At 37.5% G+C, this 13934-nt stretch overlaps 1 protein-coding gene across 2 annotated transcripts in view; it reads right to left on the reverse strand.

Moving 5' to 3' along the window:
* The window catches only part of fbln1 (fibulin 1), a 60179-nt gene that overhangs the window by 23014 nt on the left and 23231 nt on the right, over positions 1-13934 (reverse strand). The window contains exons 4-15 of one of the 2 annotated variants that reach the window (XM_041796253.1): positions 13024-13183; positions 10922-10984; positions 10759-10845; positions 10519-10656; positions 10291-10428; positions 8803-8946; positions 8431-8556; positions 8170-8295; positions 5232-5351; positions 4872-5003; positions 4645-4768; positions 2496-3299 (exon numbers count right to left, since the gene is read on the reverse strand). In XM_041796253.1, the coding sequence (XP_041652187.1) occupies positions 2918-3299; positions 4645-4768; positions 4872-5003; positions 5232-5351; positions 8170-8295; positions 8431-8556; positions 8803-8946; positions 10291-10428; positions 10519-10656; positions 10759-10845; positions 10922-10984; positions 13024-13183 (1740 nt within the window). In that variant the 3' untranslated portion in view covers positions 2496-2917. Of the gene's footprint in view, positions 1-2495; positions 3300-4644; positions 4769-4871; positions 5004-5231; positions 5352-8169; positions 8296-8430; positions 8557-8802; positions 8947-10290; positions 10429-10518; positions 10657-10758; positions 10846-10921; positions 10985-13023; positions 13184-13934 lie in introns of those variants that run through there. The other variant, XM_041796251.1, reaches the window with a different exon arrangement.

The following is a 13934-nucleotide window of genomic DNA, read 5'->3' on the forward strand; positions in this document are numbered from 1 at the left end:
GACTTAATGTGCATGGCAGCAGTATAGCCTCATTGTGAGTCATTCGAGCCGTGGATCTCTGGAGTTCCTCGGGGGACCTATAGGCTGAAGCTTAAAGCACAACTCGGCTAGGGTTGCAGGGCTCCTTCCATGTTGAGCGAGGAGAGAAGCCCCTGACAAAAAGTCAAGCCGCCACTGGGTAGGGGCTTGTAATTAGCAATTAGCGGGTGGGTCCAAGTTTTGCTTTGGCCTAGGCCAAAGCCACAAAATGTTCTTCTAGTTTAAAATACTGCGGCCTGAGCTGCAGAAAGGCCCGAGTGGGGCTCTAGAGGACGAGGTGAAAGCTCTGCTGGGGTAAAGAGTAAATTTACGAGAAGATAATGACCCAGGGTGAACTGCCCCCTTGACATACAGATGGGCACTTCAAAGTGAGGGCAGCAAGTGGAGCTAACTACAGCTTCATGTGTGTGCGTTTGTGCATGGTCTCTGCTATTAAAACGCATATTTGTGTGTTTTTGGTCATCTGTGCATGTGCGTTTGTGCATGCAAACACACATGTATTTATGTGTAAGTGTGCACAAATGCACGTCTTCTTCATCTCTCCATGCATCATGTGGCCCAGGCCAGGAGAAAAACCCCAATACTTTCAGACCAGAAAGAAAAACAGACTTTTTGGATGAAAGTCCCCTGGTCAAGCGTAAGGCCTTTTATTTTTTTGGTAATTATTATTTATAGTCGGCACATTGATAACGCCCCAACACAAACACTGCAGGGCATCATTCATTCTGTGCGCGGTGATGTTGCTGCACCACAAATTGTTCAGACCACCGGCCAGAGCCCAGAGCCCCATAACTCAATGTCAGAGCGCAGGAAAAAGCCTTCTGCGCGCCACTATGTTCTTATTTTAAGGATATCCCCACCAGGGACCGAGTGCATCCTTACTGGCCCTGACAGCTCAGGACAGGAGGAACCTAGGACATTTGAATTTACCGTTATTATAAGCCACAGCCCTCGGGCAGCAGCCTCACAGCATGTCAGACTATTTATACCCTCTCCTGCTGGTGTACATTTCTCTCTCTTTTGCCACTGCATCCCATTGCATGTCATATACTCAGCCTTCATTTGGATTATCTGTCTGCTTTGGGGTTTGAACCCACATGCAGCGGAAATCTGTGCATTTTACATTAAGTTGAAAATATACCATGGGGTAAAGTGACGTGCATGAAAATAACTGCCACAGAAAGATGTATTTGCGGTGCAAAGTAACCGATATTTAGGAAGTGGAAGTAAGAGAGCAATAAGAGGCCCATACTGGCTCAGTTTTGACTTGAATATTGAAGGTGTGGAATGCATAAAAATTAGGTTTTCTTGTTATTATATTCAAACCCAAGAGTTTGGCCTATAGATGAAAATTTGAACAAAAAAATTTGGTTACTCTGCTGATTTGAAACATCAGCTTTTTTGCTACCATAACTGTCACAGAAAAACCTAAGATTATTAAGGAAACATTACTATTTTTCATAAATAATATTATCAGTAAAATCAAGTTTTACAAGAACATATTTATCTTTTTTAACAGTGAGGTGACAAACTACCAAAAAATGTAAGCATAACTCATAAAGCACAGATTTCCTCTTTGTCGTAGCCGTCTGGACAACAGAAATATGAAACTATGTGAGACAATCTTCATGCCTCCATCTGTGATTTTTCCCTCACATTCCAACTGCACCCTTCGCTGTGTTTCATCAAAACCCCACAATGCACCATGATCAAGAACTGGATTGGACTTGAACATGTGTTATTTCTATTTCAGTTTTAATAGAAAACTGTTCATCCAACACAAAAAACCATAAAACACTGCAAACGTCAGACTTTATCATGCAACCATCATCAAATTACACTCAGTCATAGGCAGACCGGAGACTTTACTGTGTGGTTACATACCCTGACCTAGAACGCCACCTAGAGGCTGTTGGAAAGCCTTACCTCCAAGACAATACATTCAAGTGGACCTCATGTATACTGTTGGATAATGATCCATAATACTGGTATCAAAAGATTAATTGGGCAAGATGATATTATACTAAAATTGTGCTTCTGATCTTGTGTGTCATTTAATACTTATAAATCACTTTTAAAAAATGATGCATCATCTTTAACACGACTATCAGGCAATGAGCGGAAGCAGTTAACTCACATTTTAGCTGCATAAATCCATGAAGGAATGAAGTTAGGAATCACTGGTAATGTCAAAGAGAAGAGGAAGATGAGAAAAGGACATTATCAATTCTTCATGGGAAAATTCAGTGTAACTGCTCTGTAATGCTATCTATAATATATCTATAATCTGTAGATAATCATGATTAATCGCACTTTTTCCATTGCATTTTAGACTTTTTTGTGTAATTTTTTTTATTTTTCAGAGGTTCAGATGTCTTTGACTTGTCCACTGAGCTGTCTGTATTTTTTTTTTTAAGTAAATGAGACATTAAGGAGCAGTGCTGTATATATATAGTAATATATATATATATATATATATATATATATATATATATATATATATCTCACTTGTGGCAGACATATATGACTGTTTTTATAACATCAGATCCTCTTACTTGGTTTGTTATTTCTGCATTGCCATTTTTGAAGTCCTGCTTTCTGAGACCTTTCCTTCTTTTGACTAACAGTGGATAAGTCTCTTGCTGAGATGCTTACATGTACAGGAGAGTTAGAAACATTTAAGCAGCACACTGTCCTGAAATCTTCTATACATTCTCAGGGGTGCATGAGTTAAAAAAAACTTGTGTTACAAGATTAAGCACTATAAATTTCAAACATAAGCTATGATTATCTTGGTAAACTTCTTGCCCAGTTTTCAGGTGCGTTTAAAATGACACATCACTTTTAAGCCTTAGCTAGCCTTTATTAAGTCTTGTGTTTATTCTAGGAGAGGATTGTAAGGAACTCTTGGCTCCTCCTGGGTAACAAACACCAGCACTTTGGCCATGTAAGTGCTGAACGTATTGTAGCGACGAAGCCTCAGCTCCAAAGAAAGCTCAAAGTCCTGTGGCTGGTTGATGAGCTTTGCCACTGACATCACGCCGCCACCAGGCACCCGTTCTGTCTTGAAGAACCCGCCCTCGTTGCCGGTGACGATAGCAATCTGGATGTCATCGCCGGGCACAAGGGAGGAGGGGCCCATGCGGAAGATGTTGGTGAAGACGGGGATGTTGGTGGGGAAGGTGAGGTGGTAGTAGGTTATTCTCACGGGCATGTTCAGGCACTCGAGAGACTCATTGCAAAGCAAGCGTTCACATCGGCTGCAAAGAGAGAGGAGGGTGGGGGACGAAAAAAGGACGGAACAAGACGGAACAAAACAGGCAGAGAGAGAGAGAAACAAAGACCAGGTGTGAATTTCATTTGCCGTGCATTGCATGCAGTGGGAGGAACATCAGCCTGCAGCATAATATTTTACAGGCCAGTCGTGGTGCTTGCTGTGGGGTCATGCAAGAAGTTCTGTCAATAAGTGATCAGCCTCTACTGCATATATGCATTTCAACATTCTAAACAAAACAACATGCTACAGCCGACATGTCGTCTGGAGTCATTCCAGCTTTGTGCAAACTGGACATGCAGAGCCGTGATCCAAAAGTATGAACAAGTCTTGGTTTAAAAGGCCTGAAAGTGTTTACTGGTGAGCTCAGAGCTCAAAGTCCACTGTGAGAAAAATGCACCTTGTTCCATAAATGTGAAGCATTCAGTGTCTGTCTACAAATAAATACAGCAAGTTTTGATTTTCTTTCAAATAGGGTTCATAAATTCCTCTTCTTAAATCTTTGATCAGGCTTTGTCTGACATGGCTGGTCAGACTTAGGCCGTTTCAGACTGGGTACATTACTACTTCATCATGGCATGATTTCCATTTCAATCTGCATGTCAGCAACTCAGGGCTTTCAGACTGCTTGCATGAGTGCTGTTACTCAAATGCCTGATATGTGTCTCACAAACTGAGAGTGGACTGCCATGCATGTGAGCTCTTTCTTGCACAATTACAGCTTTTACCAGGCTCATGTGTGCTGCATGTTGGCTGTGTCTTTCTGCCATCACAGCCCTGTTTAACCTAAATAAATCTCCCAAAAGTGGCGTTATTTATTCTATCAGTGAGCCGGTCAAAATTCATAAGAGAAGAATTCTGTACAAACAAGAAAACTTTTTCTACATAAATGCAAAACTGTGCTCTTACTTTGAAAAGCTCAAACAGGAAGTGTAATTTTGTAGTTTGGAGACCAACTTAATAAAACAGATGTGTTTTGGCCTCCATCTGCAGTTTCAAGAAACAAATTGCAAAACTATTCTGCTGATGTGGACATACTGTACATATCTCAAAAAACAAGCTAAATATCTACGTATATGTGGATTACCTTACCAGCAGGCCTTAAATGGATCCTAACTGGAGTTGTCAGGATCCTGATTTAAAATGAATAAACATTTTCAGGATGGCCAAGTGATGCAACCTTAACATTATCCGATGCTTCTCTGTTTAATGGTGTGTTATTGCATCATAGCTGTAAAGAGTATTGTGCTTTATTTTAGCATTATCCTTTGGTTATTTTTCCATGATTTTCAACATATTATAAAGACTAGTCCACAGACTGATGTACTCACGTCTCTCCAACACGCCTGTAGTTGTTAGGACACTCAAAGGACAGACATCTGAAACCACCCTGTACATTAAAGCAGCTCTGATTCTCTGTGCATGTGTGTGTTCCCGTCAAACATTCATCAATATCTGCAAATAAAATGGACAACAGTTAGAAAAAGCATCAAAAATATCATCTGTATTCACTGAAACATTGTCCATCAGGTGTATGATTACATTAAAGACAGTTTACCCTGACAGCTGCGCCCATTAGATGCCAAGGTGTAGCCGCTGACAGGACAGGAACAGTGGAAGCTGCCAGGAGTGTTGTGACAGCGATAAGAGCAAATATGACCTCCGGTAGGCAGAGCACACTCATCGATATCTAAAAAAATGATGCAAATGGATAAAGACAAGTTTAACCAGTGAGTACAATTCAGGAAACTTACTTAAACTGCATAAATAAACAGGCTTGATTTATTATAGACTTCAGCTCTTAAGTGCTCGAGAATCTTACTGAATGGGACAAACTATATTAGTCTTTGTAAATGACAGAGAAAACCTGAAATATTTTCTTTCTGTATTTCTTTTGTTGAGAATGGCTTCATCTTACCTTCACAAGTCATGCCATCGATGTCACTGAGCTGGTAGCCTCGGCGACAGTAACACTGGTAGGAGCCGTACACATTAGCACACTCTTGACTGCAGGGGTTCGCTTCACATTCATTCAAATCTTTAAAAGAATCAGAAAACAATTCAAGACCATTACGAACAATACAGTCATGCACAAATATGATGTGATACAAAATGACACCATAAGATAAAATAAGAAACAAAACACAACAGTGTGATATGTCACGATACGATGCAACATGACATGAAACAATGTTGATACAATACCATGCAAGGTTATAATAATTAACTAAAACTAACTAAATAATTAAAACTAAAATGTAAAGATCATTTTAGCTAACTGAAACCAAATAAAAACTAAGTTTTACAAATAACATGAAAACTAACTAAAACTATAGTATGTGCTTACAAAACTAACTAAAATGAAATAAAATTCAGGACAAAATCTCTTTAGTTTTAGTCTTTAACTCTAATGTCCTGACTGACATGAACACCCAAGCCTAGAGAGAGTAAAATCGCCTGATTTGATTAAAGACAACTTCACACAATGGTAATTTTATATCTTGCGTTGTATAAAAACATTAGAATAATTAAAGTAAAAAGTGACAAGACCTTTTGGGTCTCACCTCTGATCGGTATCCCACATTGCCAAAAAAATAAAACTAATAAAAACTAAACTAAAACAAAGCATTAAAAAAAAAATTGAACTAAACTAAAGAAACAGCAGTAGAAAAAATTTAAACTAAACTGAATATTAGAACATAAGGTGACAATGAAATAAAAATTAAAACTAATGAAAAATCCAAAAGTATTATAACCTTGAAATCTTGCAATATGTGACACAAAACACAACGCACAATGGTGTGACATAATATTATATAGCGTCATACGATACGATAAGATGCGATTTGGGGAAATATGTCCAACATAGTAAAGCACACATTTTTCTGCTTCTGCTGTGGTATTGTTAAATAAAAACAATAGAATCAAAAGACAATCCACAGAGAATTACATCAGATAACCATCAACAACATATTTTGAACATTATCCACATAGAAACATCAAACAAACAAAATGAAACAAGATAATATAATATGTTATGACATAACATACGATTATGACTCCATGAGACCTATGATATAAAATGATACGAAACAATTTGATGAGAAAATATGATGATAATATACAGCACAACAAGACACAACATAACATGGTACAAAACGATACGATTCGATATGACTTAGTACAATTCAATATTAAACAATCGGTTAAAAGTGTTTAGATAAGATAAAATAAAAAGATAATTTCGGATGAGATAAGAAAATGCAATCTGATGTGATGCGACACAATATATGATATGACACAGTAAGAAAAGATAGAAAATCAAACGATTTGATATGAAATTATACAACACAATACAATACAGTACATTTGATTCAATATGATAGATTAATGATGATACGATATAATATGGTAAAATAAGATACAATATGATATGATATGATAAAATATGATACCATACAATACAACATATGATACAACATAATATTATATGATCAAATAATGCACTACACAATACAATATGATATGATACAGTATAACACGAAGTAATAGGATATTCTACGATATGACATAATACTATATGATAAACTATGATACCTCACAATTCAATATGATATGATGCAATACCATATGATGCAACACAACAGTATTGTTTATGATAGTATACAATACTATAAATTAAATTTTGGGAAATCCGTCTTAGATCCTGGTGCCACACACATTTTGTGTGTGATAGAAACAAACAACAATTCAGCGAATTACAGCACATAACCATAAACAACATATTTTGCACATTATCCACAGATACACAACAAAACAAACAAAATAATTTATTACATCCAAAAAAACTTTTGCAGAGTGGCAGATCCTCCTTTGTCTATAATATGAACTGATACAAGACCCTTAGCACTTTAAAGTAGTACAGTGCTGTAATATAAACTGTTCACCAAGAATGGACTTAACCCTTCCTGCTATAGAAATACCAGAGTTGCTTTTTAAAACTGGTTTATTTTGATTGGTAGATATGATTGTCAGTTTCACCTCAGACACAGGCAAAAGCTGTCTGCCCTGATAAATAATAGCTGCAGATTTTTTTCTTTCACATTCATGCATTCATTTTTCTGTCTCCTCGTTGTTAGTGTTAAAACTCAACAGAAAACTTTGGTAATATACCGGGGACTTTAGAATTCAATAATACTGAATGGCTGTATTCTAAGATTTAAGCTCATTCTAAAGTAAGTAACATTAAAAGCTCATATTGTAACTATTGTGTCAGCTGTGACTAACACAAAAGGAAATCAAGCTTCGATCTGAACAAGTGTTTCTTTCCTTCTATCATTGGGAACATACAGTGCTTAACAAATTTATTAGTTCACCTGTAATATTTGTCTCAAAGACCATCCAGCATCATGAAGTGCTTTAATGCGGACTCTTTCATTTTCAGTCAGCTCTCCACGTTTTACCATTTTGAACAGGAATGAGGGATTTCAAACTGAATTCACCCAAATTTGAGCTGGCTCACTGGGCTTCTCTGAGAAGTCAGAAATTAATCAAGCATAACATTCAACCACTAAAACTCATTTTTCTGTACAGGAATGCAAGTAAATAACTATAATTTGACATATTAATCAAGAAACAATAATGTGCTTTACTATTTTTTTCAGTTTTTCAGTAAATCGGTAAATTTGAAAATTCATGGATAACAATAATGATTATATTTTAGCATTAAAATATCATTTGGGTTAAAGAGCTTCTACATATTGGTGTATTAACCATTGCAGAAACATAAAAAATGATTTTGGTAATTACCAATGCTGTTACTATATCAAAAGTTTCAGTGTTTCAGCTTAACTTACCGTCACAATTCCTGCCATCAGCAGAGAGTTTGAAGCCGGTGGTGCAGCTACACTTGTATGATCCCAGAGTGTTCTCACACTTGTGAGCACAGAGGCGGCCGGGATAGTGTCTGCATTCATTAATATCTAAAATATAATGTACAATTATACCACAGTAATAAGATTAAAATGTGAAAAAAATCTCTTAGATATATTTTGACTACTATGAAGACATAGAGCTGTACTTAAGTGTATTTGAAGTGTTATCTAGCACATCCTTACCCTCACAGGTCCGGCCGATGCTGTTGAAAATGTATCCAGGCTCACACTCACAACGGTAAGAGCCCACCATGTTTATGCAGCCATGACCTCCACAGACCGGCTCAGGACCCTTGCACTCATCAATATCTGCCAAGATTGATGCAACCATCAGAAAACATCAAAATGTAAACCTTATCAGCATGCTCATTTATACAGTATGTATTTATTCATGCTTTTTTATATCTCAACAGGAATACCCTGGTTGTGTAATATTATTAAATCAAATTTGCTTCAGTGTAACTGAGATTATGAAAGAGAAGAGGTTGAACTTCAGCTCATAAGCAGTTTTTAAGATGCAGTATGATCCATAAAGATCTGTTTATTTAGCCATACCAACACAGCGTGTGCCCTCTTCATTGAGGTGATATCCTCTGCCACAGTTCACAGAGTTCCTCTGACAGGTGTAGGAGCCGACTGTGTTGATACAGATCTGACCTCGGTGGCACGGATTCGTCTGAGTGACACATTCATTGATATCTAAAAAAATCAAATGACAAGGTACTTCGATTAGAATTCATAACTCTTGTTTAATAATATAAAACAGGGTCAATACATTTGTGAATCTCTGCTTTAGAAAAGAATAAACTGTTATGGGCTAAGAGATGGTCTGGTTTGAGTGTGGCTTAAGCATGTTATGACAGTGTGGCAGTGTTAAACGTTGATCAGTTAAACATATTCACATTCACATATATTGACTTTCCTGAAACAAACTTGATGTAAATATTCTCAAAGGACTTTAAACAGCGGTTGGTACCATAAACGTTGACATTTCCTGTCTCCACTAGGAGGTGCAATGATCAATGATAAATGTGACCATAAGAATGTGAGCATGCACCAACCCCTCATAAACACAGGAAGTTTGAACCAGAGAGAACCACAAAAATGAAATAAAACAATTTCCCATTTCTCCAAAAATATGTAAATTTGAGGGCTTGTCACTTTGACTAATGAGAAAGTCTTGAATACATTTTCATTATCAGTGTCTCATTTAACAGCACAACAAAATAGAAGATGAGCAGATGAATGCCTTAGGGGGAGTTCAGAAAGTTATGACCCCTGGAAATGGCACAAAATGCCCCAATTATGGCTCATTTGATCAAAATGGCAGATTTCCTGTTGGAGTTAGAGGCATGCTCCCACTATAGCACCTAAAGTCACATCTGCTCACAAAATTTCAGAAAGCTACAACAAAGTTAAAGGAGGAAGCTTTAACCTTGAAAACTTTTCGGGGCACTATTGAGGCAATCTGGAACAATCATGTTGGAGACTCAAAAAACAGGAAAAGAAACAAGCAAAACTGCATACATTTTTAGAATATTTTTAGGCCCTCAAACGTCCATCAATGGCCAGAAAAAAATGAAAATGGAAGATCTAAGTGATCATTGAACTGTGTGGTGTTTATTAAGATAAATAAATAATAAACAATTAGTCTAAGTAATAAACAATTAGTCTATGCAATATAAAAAAATCTAGTGAATCCAGAAACACATTCAAGAAGGCTAAAATCTACACTTGTTATTAGTAAAAGACATTAAAAAAGGCCTCATGTGCCTTTTTACAGCTATGAGATATCATTTTCAGCTTGCATCGAAAAATCCAAAATACGAAATATTATAAACATTGACATAGCAGATATGACATCCCAACAAAAAAACAAAAGTTTGAGTAATGATAAAAAAAAGTACAGTCAAACTCCCTCTGTTTTTTTTTCGGCTCTGCAGTTATCCTAATGGAACAGCCTTTCTTTCAGCTTGTTTGTATTTTTCTCAGAGGCACGAACATATTTCAGCGATTTTTATACTGCTGTAATCTGGCGCTTACCAATGCAGTTACCAAGGGCATCCTGGATAAACCCAGCACCACATTTCACCTTTGGAAGACATCTGAATGACCCTTGGGTGTTTTGGCACTCAAACTCTGGTCCACAGTTGTGGATGTTGGTCTCACACTCGTCAATATCTGGATAAAGAAAATCATAGGAGGTTTACCACTGAGCAAACACATCTCAAATAAAAAGTAAAGACAGAGATTAGGGGCGTTCTGACGGACCTTTGCAGTTATTGTTGTCTGTGAGTTCATAGCCAGTCCCACAGCTGACCTCCCGCTGACAGCGGAACGAGCCCTCTGTGTTGATGCAGCGCTCTCCTCCTCGACAGTTACTGGCTCCAAGCAAACACTCGTTGATATCTGTGAGTTAAAAGCAGAGATACTTGTTTACACAAACTGAAGGCTCAGCAAGCAAAAAAACACATTTAAAAATTGAAGAAGGAGAAGAGGACTGCTGCTTACCCTCACAACTTTTTCCATCTGGTTTGAGTTTGTAGCCTTTAGAGCAGGAACAGGTATCATTGCTCACGCAGATATGAGCACATTTACCTGAAAACAATCGGAAACATCATCATCAGTGACACTGGAAAATTTAAGGATTGTTCAGTGATGCTTCTTTACATACCATTGCACTGATCGGCTAGTACTGAATTATCTCCATTTTCCATGGTTTCATCTTGGTTTAGTACTGTGTGAAAAAAACAAAATAATTAAAAGCTTTTAATACACGGTATTCCTGTGTTTGAAAATCTAGCTCCTATAATTGTTTACTTTATTAATTAAGAAACAACCATCAAATATGTTGCAATATTTAAACCTCTTGCATAAAAATGCAAGGAACTTTAAAATCCTACAGGGGGCGGTGTTTGTCCATGTTTGGCCAAACAAGTTGATATCTTGTCTTCTTGCATCTGTTTAACAGTAAAAGGCAGTACTTAACCTTAAAACAGGTTGGTAATACTTGCCTTTTATTAACATTTGAAGTTAAAAATGGGGCAGTGTTCTCTAGTGAGACTTTATATCTAGACTTCATTTAAAGTAAGAACAATCTGTCTTTTCATATATTTGAGGTTGTACTGAAAAGAAGATACCAAACATCAACATGTCAAACATTTCTGAGAGGTTAACACTGACTAAAGGAGAAATATGTGAAACAGCAAAAATTGTCCCTTGTTCTCTAACGGTTACAGTGGTTTTTACTGTTTAAAGAAACCCTGTAACCTTTGAATTTACTGCTCATATCTTGCCTTGTTTGACACCACAAATTCCTGTCCCAGTTACTTTTACTAGCCTTGTGTTATGTATGACGTGACAAATAAAGGCAGGCCTAAATAAGAGGCCCTTTACATTAAGTGCTGAATGAATGTAACATTACATCACTCAGCTCAGTGCTTCAAATCAAGGTAATAAAAGTTTTGGATTATATATATATATATATATATATATATATATATATATATATTTTTTTTTTTTTTTTTCCCCATTATTTTTTCGATTTTAGTTTTTGTTAGGTTTTTATTACCCCTCTTTTTACATGCCTCCTCGCGGTTGAGAATGTCTGCTGAATTGAATACTCACAGTGGCAAAGCGCTTGTGGAGTGATTTTGCTCTGCTTTTCCACTGAAATCAATGGCCGAATCACAGGCAAGAAAACACTTCAAGTCATCGTGAACAAATTCTACAAAGGACTGAACACCGCCGTAATTTCGCCATTGGATCAACTTCTCACTGAGCTGAGATGCAGCAGCTACAGCGGCCAATAGGAACGCTCCCTCTGACCTGAGCCTGATTGGCTGCGAGTACTAGCCTCCTCATTGGCTGGGGCACCCCCGTCCCTTGCTCGTTTTCTCAAGTGAGATAGCAGCGCTATGCCCCGGTGCAGCCAAAAGATAAAAAGTATGACATTAACTTTAAACTGTCTGTCATCAACTTTGTGTTTGTTTAGTTCCTTACCAGTATTTAAAGTGTTTAGAGAGTGCTGAGTTGACAGAAGAAGACAAAAGTATAGCTATGGTAGAGTATACTGGTGTAAATAAATAACACCAAAAATAATAAACGCCTGGGCTATTATTTGGTGTTTTACGGTAGTTTAGTTAGTTTAGTTTTGTTTAGTTTTTATCTGCAAAAATCTGGATTTTTATTTTGTTTTTATTAGTTTTCCCACTTGACTGTTGGTTTTGTTTAGGTTTTATTCTGCAAAAATCTACATTTTTATTTTGTTTTATTAGTTTTCCCCACACTAGTTGGTTCGTTTTGTAGGGCTTTCAATTGAAGTTTTCAGGTTATCTAAAAAAAAACTACCACCAAGCAATAATTGTATACATCCAAAAGGGGGCAGTGTTTTCTCAAGTTGGACAACAGCACCTGCACTTGATATCTACATGTAATGCCTCTTTGGTACAGCAGGATGCAGTCATGAACCTTTAAAAATGTTGCAGTTTACCTGATTGTATAACTGATGCCATTAAAATTGACCATAATTATCTTATGGACAACAATGACCATACAGATCCAACAGTAATCCAGAGTAATCACTTGAAGCAAGGACTACACGTACATTCTTCATCAGCATTTTGAGATTGTGCTATGCTGTTATATTTAAGGAACATTCTAGTGTGAATGTGGTCATTTATGTTTTTCACACGGCCTAGGCTTAATTTAATATAAACAAACTAGGGGAAAAGTGAAATATTTAGCCTACTTCATCTTTGTTTTATTGCCACCCACATTCAGTTTGTCCTGTGGGTGCAGTCTGGTTGTCCTGGTCTCCATACTCGCAGCAGGCTCTGGATACCAGACCACACTGGTAGCTAACGGACAGGTTGTGGTCACAGGGGAGGCCATGCTTCTGGGCGGCCTTTCCAAGGAGACAGCAGTTACAGCACATCTGCAGAAGACAAAAGAAGAAGGTGCATAATGTCAACAGACAGGAGACTGTTTTTCAAGAAAAGGAGGAGAGAAGATACTCTACATCACAGTGATGAGTAAGTTTGACAAGGAGGGAGGTTAAAACTTAATTTCTGACAAAAAGGATTGTTCAACAATGCTGCCTGGTAAAATACAGCAGGTTTTCACACTGAAAAATAGGGGAGGTGTTATTCAGACAGATTTTCAAGTGCTCAATCAAGCAGACAGGCAGAAAGGAGTATGATTGAGAAGACAAGTCGACTGGCAGGCTTCAGACAGACTGACAGACACAGAAAAAAGCAGCAAGTCGGTAAGAAGATGGACTGACAGACGGTGATGAGATGACATCATCCCCTCTGGCAGAAGCAAACTCTATCAATCATTATGGCAGCCTGGTAATGTCAGTCTGGGGAGGGGATGATGAGAGGTGCAGAGGGTGGGGGATGGGCTTGTATGTGCAATGAGGTTATATACCTGAAATGAAACCATGTGTGGCAAATTTGATTTTTATGTAATAAAAGAGCGACTGGATCCAAGCCATGAGTCTGTCAAATATTAGACTACTAATGCTTCTCCATCTGTTGTTAGAGCAGGTGCCTCGCTATGTGACCTAGACACTGTCCTAGAAAACTTAAAGTTTTTAGGCAACTTCTGGAAAGAAAAACTCTTCTTTACTTTCCTGGAAGCATGCCAGTGTTTTAATCTGCTTAAAATACCATATCAGCAGGGTG

Source organism: Cheilinus undulatus, linkage group 9 (genome assembly GCF_018320785.1).
Source record: "Cheilinus undulatus linkage group 9, ASM1832078v1, whole genome shotgun sequence".
In the NCBI taxonomy this organism is placed as follows: Eukaryota; Metazoa; Chordata; class Actinopteri; order Labriformes; family Labridae; genus Cheilinus; species Cheilinus undulatus.